This window comes from Parasteatoda tepidariorum, chromosome 11 (assembly GCF_982258835.1).
Source record: "Parasteatoda tepidariorum strain Cologne lab strain chromosome 11, Ptep-v5.0, whole genome shotgun sequence".
NCBI lineage: Eukaryota > Metazoa > Arthropoda > Arachnida > Araneae > Theridiidae > Parasteatoda > Parasteatoda tepidariorum.
The window spans coordinates 28,516,186-28,536,035 of NC_141765.1; the positions used below are offsets into that span (position 1 = coordinate 28,516,186).

General features: G+C 28.7%; 1 protein-coding gene across 2 annotated transcripts in view; it reads left to right on the plus strand.

Annotated features, from left to right (window-relative positions):
* The first annotated feature begins 222 nt into the window (after positions 1 to 222).
* The window catches only part of LOC107447326 (uncharacterized), a 34,686-nt gene continuing 15,058 nt past the window's right edge, over positions 223 to 19,850 (plus strand). For both annotated transcript variants that reach the window (XM_087154819.1, XM_071187390.2), the window contains exons 1-4: positions 223 to 509; positions 5,537 to 5,689; positions 11,468 to 11,549; positions 12,494 to 12,613. In XM_087154819.1, the coding sequence (XP_087010945.1) occupies positions 306 to 509; positions 5,537 to 5,689; positions 11,468 to 11,549; positions 12,494 to 12,613 (559 nt within the window). In that variant the 5' untranslated portion in view covers positions 223 to 305. The remainder of the gene's footprint in view (positions 510 to 5,536; positions 5,690 to 11,467; positions 11,550 to 12,493; positions 12,614 to 19,850) is intronic.

Genomic DNA, 19,850 nt, shown 5'->3' on the forward strand with positions numbered 1-19,850 from the left:
TCGGAAGCAGTAACCCGGATGTCTTGCGAGAGCAATTTAACTACTAGCTCCACCACCCTTAGCTTTACAGGATCACCCATCCATAGGACAAATTACGTCATAGACATAGGCCTCATTTCTTAATGAAATACAGTTATAGTGAAAGTTTGACTTTTTTGAAATAAAATTACCACGTCAAATACGAAACAAAAACTAGTTCTTTGGCAACGGAAATGTTGACGCGTTTACATCATCATCTTCAATCCAAAACATGTAGACGAAATGAATGTTGATTTTGTCGCGTTATACTTATTTAATTTATTCCTATGCACGTAGTAATGCTTTATAACTTTAATATGGAATTTCTGCAAGCTTTTAATCCTTTGTACGCTGTACCTATTGTTGCTGTCATTTTTTGTGCACTAATAGTTTTTACATTTGGTTTTAAATCACCGATACAGCCACCGAGTTTTGAGGGACTTGAAGAGAAAAAATCTGTTAGAAAACGCAAAACTAAAGAAATTCAAAAGGTAATTTTAAATACTTTAAATATCGTTTCAAATATGTAAATATTCGATTAACTTTAAATTCGAATCATGTAAAATTTTAATTGTGCCGATCTCTTGTGACACTGTAAATAAGAAAATATGCCAATGCCACGTGTTTTTTTCCCATTAAAATAAAGAGCTGACAACTACTTTACTAGCTGAAAAAAATACGAAAGTTACTGCCAATTGATGCATCCATATTTATTCATGACTTTTTTTTAAAAGTATGTTTAAACTTATCAGATGCAATTAATGTGCTGACTACTAAAGATAAGATACTGTCTTAACCTGAATCAAGGGAGCTTATCAAGTGGTAAACTAGAAAGGTTAATGATTACTGACTAAGTATTAGATTCTAAGAATTTTTATGGACCTTCCTAGTATTTTATTAAAATTTTTTGGAGTAAATGGCTTATTTTCAATTAATAATAACTATTCATTATACTTTTTTTATTAAATGTGCTAAGTTTTCTTGATAATTCATCTATAACTGACTATTCATCCTACTCTAGTGGTTCTCTCTACTATTACCAGATGGTAGAACAGTAAGAGACGCGTGCAATTTCTCCTGGATGATATAAAAGTACTGACTTTAAAATGTATTTTATACTTTTTTATTTCAAGTTATGGATGATATGTTATGTAGAAAAAATTATTAAAGAGGCTAATAAAAATTAAAAAGAGAGCTATGTTCACATTAACAGTAATAAAATATTTGCAAATGAATTTCAGTAAAATTTCTATGCTTATGTGTGACTTTGTGAGTTCAATTGATCTATTATTAATCTTTTTGCTAGTCAAAACATGTCGATTCAAAAAATTAAACGTTACACAATTTTCACTTTTCAAGCAAAAGAGGGATAAAAATTTAATTACGAAACAAAACTAATCGTTTCAGATTAATTCTTTTAGTTCTTCATATAATTGTTTCAATTAATTGAAACAAATATTAAAATAATATACTAGGAGCTTATGTAATGTAGTTCAGTTCCTAAACTATAACCTTTTTAATGCAATATAAAACTGTATCTTTCTCACTTAAAGAATAAAAAAAAGTAAATAACTGTTTAAAAATATTTAATATTCTTTTCATTAGGAACTGATCTACTTCCATATTTGGCCAACCATATTTGCCAACAATTGTTTTATCAACGTCAATGCATTCCACAGCTAAAGTTTCCACACACACTTTTCGACGTCCAACGTTCTTGGAAAGTTGTTGACATTGGATAAACAAAGCACACTCTGAGATTATTTTAAAATTCGAAAAAATGTTTGTAGTAATAGAGGAGATTTCTATCTTCAAATTTCACACATTTTTAACGTGAAAAAAACATAATACTGAATACGAGGGTTGCTATTTATATTTCTGGCCTAATAATGAAAAAACAAACATGTAGGATCGAAATTGGTTTTATTGTTTTTCGAAATATTCTCCATGATGATCAATACACTTTTGCATGCGTTTGAACCAATTTTCAAAGCACTTTTTCCAGTCCGATTGAGGTAACTCCAAAACATGCGTTTTGAATGCATCAACCGCTTCTTCGGGGGTCGAAAATCGTTGTCCACGTAATTTATTTTTGTTGTGTGGGAATAAGAAGAAGTCATTGGGTGCCAAATCAGGGCTGTACGGCGGATGACTAGGACTGGGCGATATTAGAAATTATATATCGTGATATATCGTCAGTTTTGCATCGCGATATAGCGATGTATCGCAATATAGTATTTTTGAATTTCATTTACTTTAAGGCACAGAAAGTCAGATTTCTATCAAGACTTCATACGCATATTGATTTTAATCAATTTATAAATTTGAAAATATATATGTTTTGCTAAAGAAAGATATTAAATAAATTGACTAAGATGTACAAATCTTACTTAAAATATTTATTGAAAAAATGTGTGTAGATACAGAATGAAATATTTGCACTTCTTTATCGTTTATAAGGTATAAGCAGTCTTAATTTAAGTTAACCCCTAAAATACCCTTAATGAAAAAAAATATTGTTATTAAACAAAAGCTGATTTTAAAATTTCAAAATATATTTTAATTAAAATAAAAGTTAGATTAACTAAAAGCCGAAGTTTAAAATTAAAAATGTTCGAATTTTAAACTAAAAAGTAAACATAAGAATTGTAATAATTTCTTAAAATTTTCGTTCTCTGAAAGATTTCTCAGTTTAAAAATAGAAAGGGAATTTTATAAAGATATCTAGCTGAAATTATTGAAAGAAAATGTAAAAAATTAAAAAAAAAAAGTTTGTTAAGAAATTCATTATACACTTAAAACAAAGTGTTAAAAATATTTTTTTTTTTAAAAAAAAGAAACTTTTTTTAACAAATCAATATTTGCTTGTACTTTTATGCGTAAATAATTACAGAATTATTAAGTTCGATCGTAATGTTCAAATTCTTAATGAAGAAGTAAACACAAGTTTTGTTATATTTTCTAAAAATGATCACGCAAATAACAAAAGATTTCTTAGTTTAAAAATAAAAAAATAAATAAAAGTGAAATTTATCAATATATTTACCTAACAGCATAGGAACAAAATTTAAAAAATAAGTTCGTTAAAAAATTATTTGTATGCTTAAAACAAAGAGCTAAATAAATTTTAGAAAAAAAATGCTTCTTAAACACTATTTTTATTATTATTTCATATAAATAGTTAAATTAAATTAAATAATGAACGAACGAAAAACAAAGTAAGGCAAAGTTTCTTAATTAAATTCTTAAAAATAAAAACAAAAGAATTGTGATATTTGGTAATATATTTAGCTAATTAACTAATAATATAAAACGAAAATTAAAAAAAAATAATGATTTTACTCTCTAATAAAACGAAGTAGTAATTGATAAAAAAAAAAAAAATGAATAAAATTCGCAAACTTTTCAAATTCTTTTGAACAAATAAAGTTTATTGACTTATGTCCAAAAAATAAGTTTTGTTTTAACTTTATTTCTAAAAATAAAAACAACTCAAGATTTATAAATTTAAAATCAGTAATAGAAGCCCATTAAATTATTAGAAGTTTTATCCGAAAGGTTTTTAATAAATTAAAAGAAAGTAAAAAAATAACCTAACAAATTTATTTACTTTGTAATTTAATTCCTTATGGGTGCCTTAAATTAGATTTCCGATAATTTTCACATTTAAAAATATAAAAAAGTTTTGTCAGAAAATAAATAAAAAACTTACCTAATTAATGAAGAAACTTTTCTTTATAAATTCTTTTCAATAATAGATTGCGTTCAGAACAAGGTTATGACGGCGATCACGAAGTTAATCCCATTGAAAATAATCTACAAGAAACGATTTCAAATCGCGAAGGTGCGAAAACGAACATGTGATATAACGATATAAGGTCTTAAAAGTGGTTCTGATTCTACCCGCTCATCAGTCAAGGCCGTCTCAACATAACGAAACAATATCGTCTTCCACAGCGCGAGTTGGCATCGGAACGTAAGAGAAAGTCCTTGCGTATATCGCTATATCGTTATATCGTCTTCTTCACTCGACGGCTTAAATCAGATTTCTGATGCATCGCTTGGAATGAAAGTTGCTGTATCGGTTTGCCGATATAGGCGTTAAATCGATATGTCGCGATATATCGATTTATAGCCCAGTCCTACGGATGACCCATCAGTTTGATCTTTCGGTCCATCAGAAATGCCTTTGTTTGAGTCGATGTGTGAGAGCTCGCATTGACATGATGAAGAATGATGAATGATTCGCCTGTTCTTCTGCTTTTTTCGAATTTCTCCGATGACTTCTGGCAAACAAATGGTCGTGTACCATTCAGAATTGGCCGTCCTGCTTTGCTCTAACGCCACTGTTGCCACATGACCGTTAATGCCGAAGAAACAGGCAATAATTTGTTTCAATGTGCTTTTTCCTCGAACAACATTTGTTGGTTTTGCCTCGTCTTGGAAGACCCATACAGTTGACTGCTGCTTTGTTTCTGGCTCATATGCATAGATCCATGATTCGTCACCTGTGTAGATGTTATACACAGCCTTTGATGTACCTTGAACGTATTTTTCCAACATTTCCTTGCACCAATCGACACAAACCTTTTTTTTGAGCGTTTGTCAGATTACACGGGATCCAACGTGAACAATTTTTTTTAACGCTCAAATACTAATGTCCAAAGACGCCTCTATCTCACGGTATGTCACATGACGATCTTGCTTTATCAGTTTTAGCACAGCATCGATCTTTTCTGGCACAACAACGGATTTTGGATGACCTGCACGGGATTCGTCCTGGATCGAACATTGACCACGATTAAATTCGTTATACCAGTTTTTTACAGTGCTGTAGGATGGCGCTTTATCGCTGAATAAAGAATTAAGTTCATCGAAGCACTCTTGTCTTGACAATCCACGTCGAAAGTTATGAAAAATAATGGCACAAAAATGTGCACGATTCAATTCCATTTTTTGAAAGAGAAGAACTTTTCAATTTACTGTCAACAACACAAATGAAGCTATAATGGTAAATCGTCTGCTGAATTTATGTTTAAAAATATCAAACTTTTGATTAAAATCGTCTGCGGTCGCCTAGCAACACTTACTGTTGCCAAGGCCAGAAATATAAATAGCAACCCTCGTAGCAGCACTTGAAAAGCGCCAAATTCGAATTTGCACAAAGTAGCCCCACATGACGGTATTTTATTGCATTTAATTTATCTTCAGTAGTGAATATATCAAATTTCAAGTTATTTGGTTTGCCCATTCTTAATTTCGGCATTTAAATGGTTAACTCAGCGTGATGAGAGAGGATTCTTTTTAGGCTCAAAGTTGAGGAGCATTAGTACCAGTTTATTTGCCCTGGTATCTACTCAAAACTTTTGATCCTTTTAGTATGATAAGAGATAAGTTCAATACTACTTTTTAGTTTTAATTGATTACTTCATTTGTTTATACAAACTTATATGTTATTTAAATATACTATAAAAAGTTCTGCTACTTTTTTTAACTAAATTTTTTTTCTCCCAATTAGCAAAGTAAACTGGTTACAAATGGAAAAGCCAATGGAATCGCTTCAGGAAAAGGAAAAATACAGGAAGTACCAAAAAAGAAAGAAACTGTAGATAATAGTGAGAAACCAAATGAGAAACCGAAAAGTAGTGAGAAGATATCTGCTGATAAAAAAGTAAAATTTCATATTTATTGTGCCCAAAATATATAAAATTATTTTAAATTCTCTTTATGTTATTTTTTTTGTTTTATTATTCTGCTGTGAACAAACAAATCGTGAATAAAAATTGGGGTGATTGTATTCCGGAATTCTGGGTATTTCATATCATCCTCCCTGGTTTTAAAACTAAGATTTTACCTTTCAGTTTCAATGTTAAAAAAATCACAAATTAATCTGATGGGAATTAAAATTACTCCAAGCATACTCTTAGCAATCCTGTAACACAGCAAAGTTTCTTGACAGTACCAACGTTCTTTGCTTCAAACTGGAGGACAGAAGCAGTGATGGGGGGTAAAGAGTAAGAGATGTATGTAGAGAGTTCTTTTGTTCTCCATGCTTTTTTTTGTTTTTTTTTTGTTGATTACTTTTGTTTTTTTTTAGTGCTTTTGTTTATGATTTTTTAATAGCCCATAAAAGTGCTCTTTTTTTCTTTGATTGTTGTAAAGATGCTTTTATTTCTTTGCAATGCTGATTGTCGCCATGTATTGCTTAAAAAATATTATTTTTTACAATGGAGTTCCATGCTCACAAAACAAGGGTTTTTTATATTAAAAAAAAAACAAATTTTGCCCAAAGATAAGTGTTTTTTCATGAAAGGACTCAAATTCGCTCTGAATAAGTGGGTTATTTCAAATATATTCTAAATGCATACTTATATATACCAAATATTAGAAAAAGATATAATATACTGAAAAAATGTTTAATTATTACCAAAGGGTATTATCAATTATTATTACAAAGAAAATGGTTATAAGAATAACTATTTCAGCCATTTTTCTATCTCTAAATGCATAGTGATTAAGCTACTAAAATGTTCCTTTGTAAAATGTAAAGCATAGTATTTATGTGATTAGTTTTAAATTATATATGAACATATTTTTTGCTATAAATTAATGAATAGAATATTAAGATACATTGCATGCAGTTATGAAATGAAATGCACATATCTTTTTGTAGTGCATGGTCTTTTCATTGACTTTTTTCAATGTATGAATTCTTTATATGTCTTATAATGTGCAAAAAATCATCATCTTATATGTTTACTGTACTTTTTGCTTTTGAAATTAATGAAAAAAAGATAATAAACTTTAAATGTTTATTTTCTAAGCATTCCAAGTATTTAATTTAAGATTTTAATGATCATGCAGAAATACTAATTAAATTTAATTAATAATTATGCATGGCATGGGCTAATGACCTCAAATTAATAGCCAGTAAATTAGCCAAACTTCAAAAGTCTTTAGCCAAAAGCAAATCTTAACGATTTTAATGATAAATTTTTTCCCATTGAAAACTTCACATAAAAATATTGTACTAATTTTTTAAAATTTTGCAGTAAGTTTATTTTGATAAACAATATGTTATTGTCCTGAGAAAACATATTTTCTGCAAAAATAGTTGGATGATAATATGTATCTATCTACCACTTAATCTACCTACCACTTATTGTCACAAACTATAGGAAAGAGTTTCCTCATGTGATATCGTGTGATCCGGTGTCGAACATGTTAATGAATTTTTTTTTTATCATGGTGCATAGTGTTTTTAAAAAGTGCTTGTTTTTGATTTTTGTTTTTTAAAAGCCCGTAAAGATGCTTTTTTCATGGGGTGTTTTTAAAAAGTGCTTTATTTTCCCTTTTCCAAAATTAAATATTTTTTTTCTTTTTCACATTGATTTTCACTGCTTTTTATGCAAAGTGTGATTTTCACATTGTTCTATTCAACGTTTTCACAATTCATTCAACTACAATCCATTTTGGCTTACCATGGTTCCACAAGATAGGATAGTGCCAATCGTGTTACATGTTTGATGAAATACTTTTGAGTCTGCATATGCATCTACTGAACTGGGTTTGGTGAGATTATTGCACTCTCAAATGCAACTCTGCTGAGTTTGGCAAGATATTCTCAATTTCAAGCTTCATTTTCCACCCTCGAAAAATCACTTGATTTTTTTTATGATTTCTAATATAATAAAGAAAAGAGTTCTTTGTCAGAAACCAGGGTTGGGTTTTTGACGTCAAAAAGTGGTTTTTGACATGACAAGGGTATAATACTGGTTTAAACCGTCAAAAACCCGTCAAAAATGTCAAAAACTGAAGTTTGCCAAGAAAATATATAAACTTCAAAACTACCAACAGTTGCCATGCATTATATTGAAATTTAATTATACTATAGGTAATCAGCAGGTTTTAAAATATTTTTAAATTAAAATTAAGGTAAAATTACAGATTTAAAATCTCAGAAATTTATATTCAAATGCATGTGCACAAAATATTGCACAAAAATTGTTTAAATATTAATATTTAAAAAAAAAAATTTTTTTTTTTGATACTTAAGAAGATTAAAAGTTTATTACTATGCATTTTTGACATATAAGGAACAATTAACTAATATTTATAAGGAACTTACAAGTTATGTCGTATAAATACAAACTTGATACAAGTGCATAAATTTTTTTTTTAATGTTTTACCGAATATCTTTATTATCCAGTGTGTTAATTTGAATTTAAAAGTAGTTATATTTATGAATAATGATAAATATAATTCATATTGTTTATTATATTTATTTATAATTATTACACTTATCATTTTAAAACAATTTTTATCTCTTACTTTTTTTTTCTCCACTTGTATTAAGAATACAAATAATGCATATCTTGAAAGCAAGAAGTAATTATTCAACAGCTGAATATTTAGATATTCAACAAAACTATATCGTATTCAGCAAAATGAAATTCACAAGTATTTGGATAAACTAAATTTTCAGCATAGTAAATGAATAGGCTGAATATACTGTAAATCGACACTAACTACACTGTGTATTTAACAGAAAGCACTTAAATTTGTATTGTCTTATGTTAAAAAGATTATTAAGAAGATTTAAAAGAATATTAAAAAGATTTTTCTTTAAAAGAAGATGTCTAATGTACAAAACTGCTAATGTTTATCTTTAAAAATGTCTAATTTTTAGTATAATCTATACTACACACTAAATTTGGTTATAAATAAATGTCTCAATAATATCACTGCAAATTTTCAATACCGCATGAAAATGAATACATAATATTACAAAAGATGTAAGTTTTCAAGAGTACAAGATTTTGGTTACTATTCAAAATATAAGTGTTTCTTCAAAATTTTAAATTTATTTTTTCTAGAACATTTAGAAACACTATCCTTTATAAAAAAATATATAAATTTTATGTATTAATTAAATTTCACATATGAATATAGGTTTTTGACATTTTCGACATTTTTGACAGTGAGGTTTTTGACGTGACGGTTTAAACTATGGTTTAAACTGTCAAAAACTGTCACATGTCAAAAACCTGCCAACCCTATCAGAAACTAGTTATTTTATCATGATCATTTGCATTTTGTTAAGGTATATAGCACTTCAAAATATTTTTGAGTGCTTAAAAAGTACTTAAAAGGTGCTTATTTTTTGTTGAAAAATTTGGCTGCACACCCTGTTTATGTTTGCATAACCTCTCTTGTTGATTAGATTATTTGGACTTAATATAATTGTAATTAGTTATGCGACATATTTAATGGAAATTACTGTAATCGAACAAAAAGTGAAATATTTGTTCAAAAAACATTCATATTGACGAAATTTTCAAGATTGAGGAGAATTTATATTTTTTTAGTTGGTAGGAAGAATTGTTCACCAATATTTTTGCCAAAATGCAGTTTGTTTTGTGGAATGTGGAATTTACAATTTTATCGCATTTGGCGAGGTGGCGAATGCATTCACTTTCCGTTGATAATTAATATAGTTACATGTTCACTATATAATTTAATCTTTATTTTGTAATCAGCAAATTTTTACCAATTGAAATTTAGCAAATAAAAATAAGATTGACAAATATTAAATAAAATAGATTTTTGGTACTTGTTCAAATGTAAAATATAAACTTAATTACTAGTGTCGTGAAAATTTTATTACCTTAACTACTTTTTCTGTCCCTAGGCTATTTTACTATTTAAACTGAACACAATAAAAATTAGAAATTATTCTTTCTAGTTCATCTGTCATTAGGAGTTAATAATTGAATTGTTAGATGAGAGATTTTTGGCTCACTTTTGATGTTCTAAATTATGCGTTTTTTTCCCTGTTTTGCCAATTATGGGATTATGGGTTGAATGTTTTTAACATTATCTTTAAACATAGAATTTTTGCTAAAGGTATTGTAGATAAGAACTGGTATATTCTATGATAGAAATCTTAAAACAATATGGGGATATTTTGGTTTAATCTTTTGAAATAGGTACTCATTACAAACATTTTTTTAATTGAAAAATTTATTTCCACATGTCTTATATATCAAACTGATTTTGTAATATTTGATGTATATATATAATTGAATTTATTCTTTCATTTTAATAAATGCTGAAGGGTTTACAATCCAAATAAATTATGCAACAAGTGTAATGTGTTTGTATATTACACACATACATTTCTTTTTATAAATAAGCAATGTATTACAATTTAGCAATATGTTTTTTTAATTACATACTTTATCTTTGTCATGTATTTAGTTCATTTATATTAAATTTTGCTTGCAAAAATCAGATTTATTGAAATTTGTTTTACTTTGTATAATTTTGTATAAAAAGTTGCATTTTTTTTTAAACCAATAAGTTGATAACTTCAAAGAATAATTTAGTTTGATAATTGCAAAGAAAATTGATTGGAAATGGTAAAGTATGAAAAAAAAAACCCCCACTTAGTGGGTATAAAGATGTTTTTTTCCAAGCGAGTTCAATCTGAAAGTTTTTTTAGACGAACCCTTACTTCAATGAATGATCATTGCTATAGTTAGTACAAATGTGCCAATAATTTTACATGTAAAATAAATGTCTCTATGTATGCATATGTGTAAATTTCTGTTGAGAAAGATTCCTACATTTGCATTCTGCATTGTTGAACTTTTATTGTATCATTTACTTAAAATGTTACATTATTAACTGTGATTGCAATAAAAGCAGTCTATTTTTTTTTTTAGATATTTTTAGCTTTAGTTATCTAAAAAATAAGATGTTAAAATTTTTTTTAAATAAATACCTTTATAAAAATCTAAATTTTAAAGCTATATATTTCATGAATATGTTAGAAACAATGTATAAATAATCAAGTTTTTGTATGTAATACAGAAATAAATGCTCTTAATTCTTTTGTTAATGCTATTGCTTTATTACTTGAAGATTTATCTCTGCAACTCTTTTGAAACAGATGAATATCCTTTGACTCATAAATTTATTATGTATGTTAAAATCAGGACTGTGGAGTTAGAAAAAAGAGTATTGTTGATGATTGAAATTTTGGTTTGTTCCTCTTTGGTAGTGTTAATAAGAAGTTCATTTAATAAAGCAGATAACAAAATAATATGTGTTATCTCTACGGGGGTTTGCTTTCTTTCAGCAAACATGGATCCCATGACTCTTGGGTATCACGATGATCTTTTCTTTGTTCTACTTCTCTTTGTCAGATTTAGTAAATGTACCCATTTGATTTTATAGCATTGAATATGTAATTTTGCAGTATAGACAAATCTGGTTCTCATGCTACTACATTCAATTAAATTCATATGTTTTATTATTTTATATTGGCAGAAAATAAGCATTCTAAGATTTCCTTGTTTAAGAGAAATATGTTAACTAAAATTCAGTACTATAATTTAGCAACTGAGAATAAAAAATTGAAATGATTTAATTTTATTTGTCAAGGTTATCAAAAAGACCAAGCCCAAAAATGAGAAACCACAAGAAAAGAAAAAGGAGAATGTTGTTGCTGATGAAGCGAATGATGGTTTGTTTCAATTTTTATTTTTTATACTTGGAAGAAAACTCATTTTTTTGTTATACTTATGTTGAGTTTTATTTTATCTTCTTATAAACATATTGAGTATTTTATTTTAATTATATAATTTTAAAACAGTCACACCTTGTTAACATGAACTATATTTTGATACCCAATGAATTTCTTTTAGTATGCTTTTGATTGCTTTGTGAACAAATCTAGCATAAAAAGTCTTGAGAGAACTCAAAATTCAGAATCCTTATAAAGAAATATTTTTAACCTGTATAAAAAATTTCTCATTCTGTTTGTTAAAAAAAATAATAAAAAATCTGAGCTCCAAGGTATTCTGTAAAAAAAATTTCACATCCTTTGTTTAGTTATTTCATCAGGACATACTGACTCACTAAATTTTTAACAAGATAAAGACACCATTATTAAATCATCAAAGTAATATAAATCATAAGATAGTAAAAAGCATTCCCTCCTAATAGTGTGCTTAAATTCTTTTTTAATCTTTTAGGTTAGAGGGGTGCTCTTTTTAATCTGATCTATGTTTTTCAGAATACATATTCTTATAAAATTAAAAAGTTCTTCATTGATGACATATGCTTTCCTAAACTTAAAATACTGTTTTTTCTGAGGTAATATTTTTAATTTTCAACTGATTTGTTTATAAATGTAAAATTTTTTGTATTAATATAGTGCCCGATTCACATAGATTCTTCTATTCCATGCAAGTTATGATAAATTAAACAATAAACCTTTATAATTTTAAGGATTTACTTTTAAAAAAAATATTTTGGAGGTATTATGTTTAAAAATCCTTACTATATTGTAATGTGTTATAATTTTCTCTAAAATATGATGCAAATAACGATTCAATAATAGAATTTCTGTATTGCAAAGTATATTATATTGAAATAATATTTTTTATTATGTAAAAATTGATTTAGATGGTTGGGTACAGCTTGTTTCTAAGAAGGGAAAGAAGAATCGTAAAAAGGAAGATAGTGTAGGACCCGATATTCAATTTACCCTCAATCAGTCTCCATCTAGAAAAGCTACTGACACTAGTAAGAATGTTTTTGAATACCAACTTTAGTTATTTTAAATTGAAATGATCTTATTTATGATTGTATTTATTGATAAATACTATAGTAAACTGCTTGTTACTGAACTTCTGATTATACTACAATTCAACATTATATATATATATTTATATATATATATATATATATATATATATATATATATATATATATATATATATAAATATATATATATATATCAAAAAACTAAAGTTGTGTAGCAGAAAGCTGTTGTTTTTTACCGAGTCAAAATAAGTAAAATTTGGTTAAAAACAAAACATCAGAGATAACCAATATATTTTATTTAAAAATTTTTTTTTTTTAAAAATTAACAAGGATTATCTTTAAACATTTGCATTCATTGTCATTGTATTGTTTTAAACATATCTATAATTATTCCCAAGTTGTATACATTACATAAAATCAATTCAGTATTTTCAAGTGTACTGTCACGACGTTGCCTCGTGACAATTCTCGTGGTCAAACTTGTTAATTAAACAGTTGATTAAGATCCCGTGCTCTCATCTCGCAATCGAATGGTCAGTTGAACTTTTAACTTTCTAGAAATTTGTCACAAGATGATTGATTTGTCGACCTTCGGATGCATGATAAGAACACGAGACCACGTTTAACCCCTTAAAATAATATATATAAATAAACTCCAAAAAAAGAGGAGTTGTTCAGAAAGAGAATTTGCCTCTCAATAGTCTCCTCAGTCCGATTGCCTCTCAATACGAGCAGCTATGGGTAAGTGTGGTCCTCCTTCTCCTTATTGATATGTATAATGATTAGTAATAAATAAAATGTAACTTTAACTTTCAATTTGGATATTCTTTAAATATATACCCGTCACATTATGGTGCCTTTGACAAAAATGTTTTCAATGCTAATGGATAGGGAGTTTACTATTTCAATATTTTTGAGTGATTTCTTTTGTTTTGTTTTCAAATCCTTGTGTTATGATAGTGTTATGTAATTCTTTTATGTTCTCTGTTTTTTATGTAAAATGGTATTTACTGTTAAGATTCTTTCTTTATTTAAATAAATAATATACATATACAAGAATTTTTTTAAAATGTCCGATCCCCCAAGCCCAAATAAGATCGCTGGATATCAGAATTTAGTAAACATATTCGATGGAGAATTATTTTCAAATGTTAAATATTTCCTTAAAAATCTTGAAGAGGTTGGTGAAATCGCGGAATGGAACGATGCGGAACATATTGCCGTAATGAAGAGTAAGTTAAAAGGTCCCGCGTTACAGTTTTCATAGAAGACCCTGAACTAATTCATGAAAAAAAATTTGACAGCATAAAAATAAAATTCACTAAATTTTTTGAAAGCAAAACAACACTTTCCCATCGTCAGCAGCAATTTTCAAACTGTAAACAAAATCCGGGTGAATCCGTTCGCAGTTTCTCGACAAGAGTCTCAAACTTGACTATAAATTATTTCGGGATAGAAAATTCATCGAAGGAAGATGCGGGTCCTATAGTAGACCAAACAAAATTGGCAAAATTTTTGGAGGGTTTGCAAACACCTCTTAAGCGTTTAGCCCTAAGCAGAAACCCAAATACGTTCGATGAAGCTGTAGAAAGTGCGCTATTGGATGAAATGAATTTGAAATTCACTTGTGATCCAGAAAGCTGTAATAATGTTGCGACGGAATCAGAAACGGGACTCGAAAGAAAAATGACCGAGTTTCTTAATAAGCAGACTGAAATTTCAAGTGCGATGATAAGCAATCTCGCAAAACAAATCGAGAAAATAAATATAAGAGGACAAAATCTAGGTTTTCACCAACAAATGCCACAAAGAAATCAAAAGTGTATCCACTGTGGTCGTCAAAATCATGCATCTGATCAATGTTGGTTTCAACGCAATCAAAACATTCGAGGCGTTAGGCGCAGATTTTCAGATAATCAACGCACCTCTTTTCATAGGGATAATAATAATTACAGGCGACAGGAATACAATAATGCTCCTAACACCACTCGTGCCTTTCAATCGAGGTCAATGGCCCATCCCACACCTTCTGCAGATAACAGACAGACTTTTCCAAAGCAACGTTATTTAAACTTTCAGAGGGAACGATAAAACCCCCACAGTTCTCTCAAAATGTAAGGGGTTACAATGATACAAACTTATCTTATCAATTAGGAAAACATTGCGCATTACCAGTAATCCAATTAAATGTAGGAAATATAAAATTTTATGCTCTTTTGGACTCCGGAGCAAGTGTATCTCTTATAAGCAATAAAGCATTTCGAAAAATACCTTCCGAATTAATCACATTTAATAGTTTTAATCCTAATATCAAAATTACTACTTTAACTGGAAATGAAATAAAGTCTAATGGTAATGTTACCTTATCATTCTTAATTACAGACAAAGTTTTGCAGCATAATTTTACAGTCACTAAGTCAGATCTTGCCCAGGACTACGATGTAATTTTAGGTTTCGATTTTCTTTCCTCATTTCAGTGTAAAATAAACTTTGAAGATAAAATGGTAACTTTTAGTGATTCATCCTCCCAAATACATAAATTTGGAGTGCATAAAATTAACGTATTATTAATGAAAACTACTGGTAAACTTGTGAAAAAGGTTAAACTTAAGCCAAACGAATCAGCCGTAATTAAAATTAAATCTAATCATAATATTCAACCAGGAAGTTCTGTGTTATTGACACCTATTAATCTAAATTACAACGTTGAAGTGCATAAATCGCTGTGCATGGTTGATGAAAATGGACAAATCCCGTTAGTAATAAATAACCTCTCAAAAACAAATTTACATTTAAATAAGAATATGAAAATCGCTTACATAAATTCTGAAATTAAAGCTAACAAGAATGAATCTATTGCTGATATTAGGAGAAAAGAATTAAAGTTAGAAGATTTTGATATGACTGGAATTCCAAACGAAGCAAAACAGGAATTATCAAATTTGATTTTCGAATATGCTGACATATTTAGCACTTCCTTAAAAACAATAGGAAAATGCACATTAGAAGCTCCTCCAATAGAAATAACTGACTTTTCCCCAATTCAATGTAGACCTTTCCCGGTGCCAGTATCCTTGCGTGACACACTTAAAAGTAAAATTTCAGACTTAGAAAATTCGGGCATAATTGAGAAAACAAATAGCAGATATAGTTTTCCTTTAATTTTAGTTCGAAAGAAAGAAGAGAACCAGTGGCGTTTAGTAATAGATTATCGTAAACTGAATCAAATTACAATTTCTTCAACTTATAAGTTACCTTTAATCTCCGACATTTTAAACTCCTTGCGAGGCGCAAATTATTTTAGTACCTTAGATGCCAATTCTAGTTTCCATCAAATTAAACTACGCGAAGAAGACAAACATTTAACTGCTTTTTCAAGCCCATATGGCAACTTTCAATATAAATATTTAAGTTTTGGAATGAAAAATTCAGCTCAAATTTTTCAGGAAACAGCGGACAAAATCCTTAATGGTCTACAGTCCGAAAACATATCAGCATACATAGATGACGTAATTGTACCCTCATATTCAATCTCAGACTCCATCCGTAAACTACGGCTTGTTTTTGAGCGTTTTCGTCAGTATGGCTTGACTTTAAATCCAAAAAAGTGTAAATTCCTTCAAACAAGTATCCGATATCTAGGACATATAGTAGATAAGGAAGGTTTAAAGCCCCTTCCTGATAACCTTCATAACATAAAAATTTTTCCAATCCCCAATACGTTACGCAAACTGAGGCGTTTTCTTGGATTAGCCAATTATTATCGAGATTTTATTCCAAATTTTTCTGAAATTGTAGCACCTTTAACGGAGTTAACTAAAAATAGATATAAGTTTCAATGGAACTCTTTCGCACAAAAAGCATTTGATCTAATTAAAACAAAATTGTTGTCAGACGTCATGCTTAAACATCCTAACTTCGATGATATGTTTTACCTAAATACGGATGCATCATCCATTGCAGTAGGTGCAGCCATTCTACAAAAAGATAAAAATGGAATTCTACGTCCAATAAGTTATTTTTCCTATAAATTAAAACCGCATGAGAGAAAATGGCCATCTATGCATCTTGAAGCTTATGCTATTTTGCTGGCTATTAGACATTTTAAGATGTTTCTCTATGGTAGAAAATTTAGAATATTATCTGATTGCAAATCTTTAAACTATTTATTAAAATTAGATTCACCAGCTAGTAAACTTTCGCGTTGGTTATTAGAACTTTCCAATTATGACTTTGATTTCGAGCACATAAAAGGTTCGCAAAATTTTTTATCAGATCTCTTATCAAGAGATATAGAAGAAACAATAAATGCTGTAAAAGTTGATGTACCTGATATAGACAAAATCAAATATGAACAAAGAGCAGACCCAATTTTAAGTCCTATCATTGACTATTTGGAAGGTAAAAGTGCTAATTGTAAATCGCAATGGGATAATTATTTTTTGAACAATGGATTACTTAAAAGAATTGCCAATAGGAACAAACGTGCACCACGAAATGAATATTTTGAACAAATTGTGATACCAAAAAGCTTAATACCTCATGTATTAGAAGGTTCCGAAACAGTGCATTTCGCATTTTCAAAAAATTACCGTACTATAAAAGAAAAATATTACTGGGCAGGTATGTACAATGATATTAAAAATTTTTCCAACTCATGTAAATTATGCATTGAACGAAAAGGTTTTCCAATAACTAAATCACCTCTTCAAAATTTTGTGACACCCTCTCAGCCTATGGAACTCGTGAGCCTAGATATTTTAGGACCGTTGCCAATGTCCATGTCAGGAAATAAATTTGTATTGACAATTATCGACCACTTTACTAAATATAGCATTCTTTACGCTTTAAAAGATATTACAGCTCAAACAATTGCTAATAAACTTATGAAATTTATCATAATTTTTGGCATTCCTAATGCAATACTAACAGATCTAGGGACAAATTTTCAAAGTAATCTTTTTAATGAACTTTCACGCCAACTACAAATTAATAAATTAAAAACTACACCTTATAGACCTCAAACTAACTCTCAATCGGAAAGATTGAATTTAAGTATTAAATCAAGTTTAACTTGCCTGTCGGAAAAGACAACTGATTGGGACACATATTTAGATTATTATAACTTCATTTACAATAATTCTTATCATGATACTACTCATGAAAAACCTTCATTTCTTATGTTTAACCGTGATCTTAACTTACCTTTTCATATATTAGAAGAAAACTCCCACATTCACTATTTTCCATGCGAAAATTACATAGAGGATAAATTATCTAAAATGCAGTTTGTTTATCGTAATGTTTATAAGAATCTCGAAATGTCTGCTGAAAAACAGACTCGACTTCGTGAAAATATTGCGCAAGAAAAATCATTTCATTTAGGACAAAAGGTGTACCTTTTTACACCACGTACTAACCAATCTACTGGAAAGGCATTTGCAAAGAAGTTTTCAGGCCCTTATCGGATAGTAGAAAAACATTCAGATTTAAATTACTCAATAGTCGATACAAAAAAAACCCGTGCAAAACCTTTAAGATGTCATGTTGATAGATTATTTCCCTTTGTTGAAAGACGAGCTGATTTGATTTTACCTTCTCTTAATCATCAAGATCAGCCTACATCAAATATAGAGAATTTAAATAGTCAAACAGCTACTAATTCGTATTTGTTTTACGAGGAGAGGGAAACTGATGATTACATTCCCCCTTATCACCATCCACAAAAACGTCCTGCAAACAATTCCTCCTCCACTGAGGTACAAAGGACTTTACCAACGGAGATAACAAACAATAAAACGCCTAACTGCGCAGCCGCAGACATCAGAAACAACACCGCTCCTGCAAATAATCCAACTCATAGCCGATATGATTTACGGCCTCGAGCAATTAAGACTGATGAAACCAAGTCAGCTAGTCAAAAAACTTCGATTACGGATAGATTTCTGAATTGGGCAATCACCGGAGATAAGGATCAAGCGGACAAGAATATTGTTGACAAAATGTCGGATGCACTCGCCGTAAAACTAATGGACCTACAAACGAAACATGATACTACTATTAATATGCTATTTCACAAACCTCAGAAAACGCGAATATATTATCGTTCATATTGATTTTATGAAAAAAAAAAAAAAACTTTTTTTTTCCCCTCTCGAAATATTTCTCAAAGAAGAAAAAAAAAAAGGATAATATTTAAATAAAATTCACAAATAAAATTTAAAGTTCTAGTGGATAACAAAAAAAAAAAAAAAAAAAAAAAAAAAAAAAAAAAAAAAAAAAAGAAAGAAAGAAAAAAAATCTTTTCTACGTAATTTGAAAGAATTTTTATCTGTGTAAATACCTTTATCGAAATTGGGTACGTAACGGCCGAACTTACCCTTGATCAAAAAAGAAAATTATGATATTTCACTGTTCAAGGAGATGTGTTACGCTGGCGTAAAACAACTTCTTGAGCATTTCAAAACATTATCATAAGTATTTATACATATTATTAATATTTAATTTATTTTTTTTTTCAAAAAAAAAGAAAGAAAAGAAAAGAAAAGATAATCAATTGAGCAGATATTTTTTTAATAATTTTATGTCTTTTTTTTTTTTAATTTTAAATTTTTATTTCCTCCCTGGTTTTTCTTGATTAATCTCTATTATTAGTACTAAATTTTTATTTTCATAAATTTTATAGTTTCCTTGTTATGTTACATATATAAAATCACTCAAACTATTGAGATAGTAGTCTCTCCTTATCCAGCTTTCCGGCGGTAACAACTTAAAAGAATTCCTAACTTTTTTACTACATATCAATACTCTTTATTCTAAAATAAAATATAATTTCAAAAAAAAAAAAAAATGTTTTTTTTTAACACAACGCAATTTCTTCCATTATAGAATCATGACTTTATTAAATAAGTAAATACAAAGAAAAAAAATACATAAGATAACATAATTTAATTAAATAAGGAGACCACACTTTCTATCCCTTATTATAGGAATAATCATTCTTTTCCTACTTTGGAGTTCCTACTTTGGAGCACAGATCTCAGCTGTTAAAATATGCCAGAGAGATACCCCAGCTGGATATTCGTGCACAGAGGCATCTCAAAATCTTACAGACCAAATGGATTTCCCAGAAAACGCATGCCACCTTGTAAATTGCAATGGATGTGTTTTAGGTCTAAAAACGTTTATCTGGTCAGAGGATCAATTTTTCGTCCCG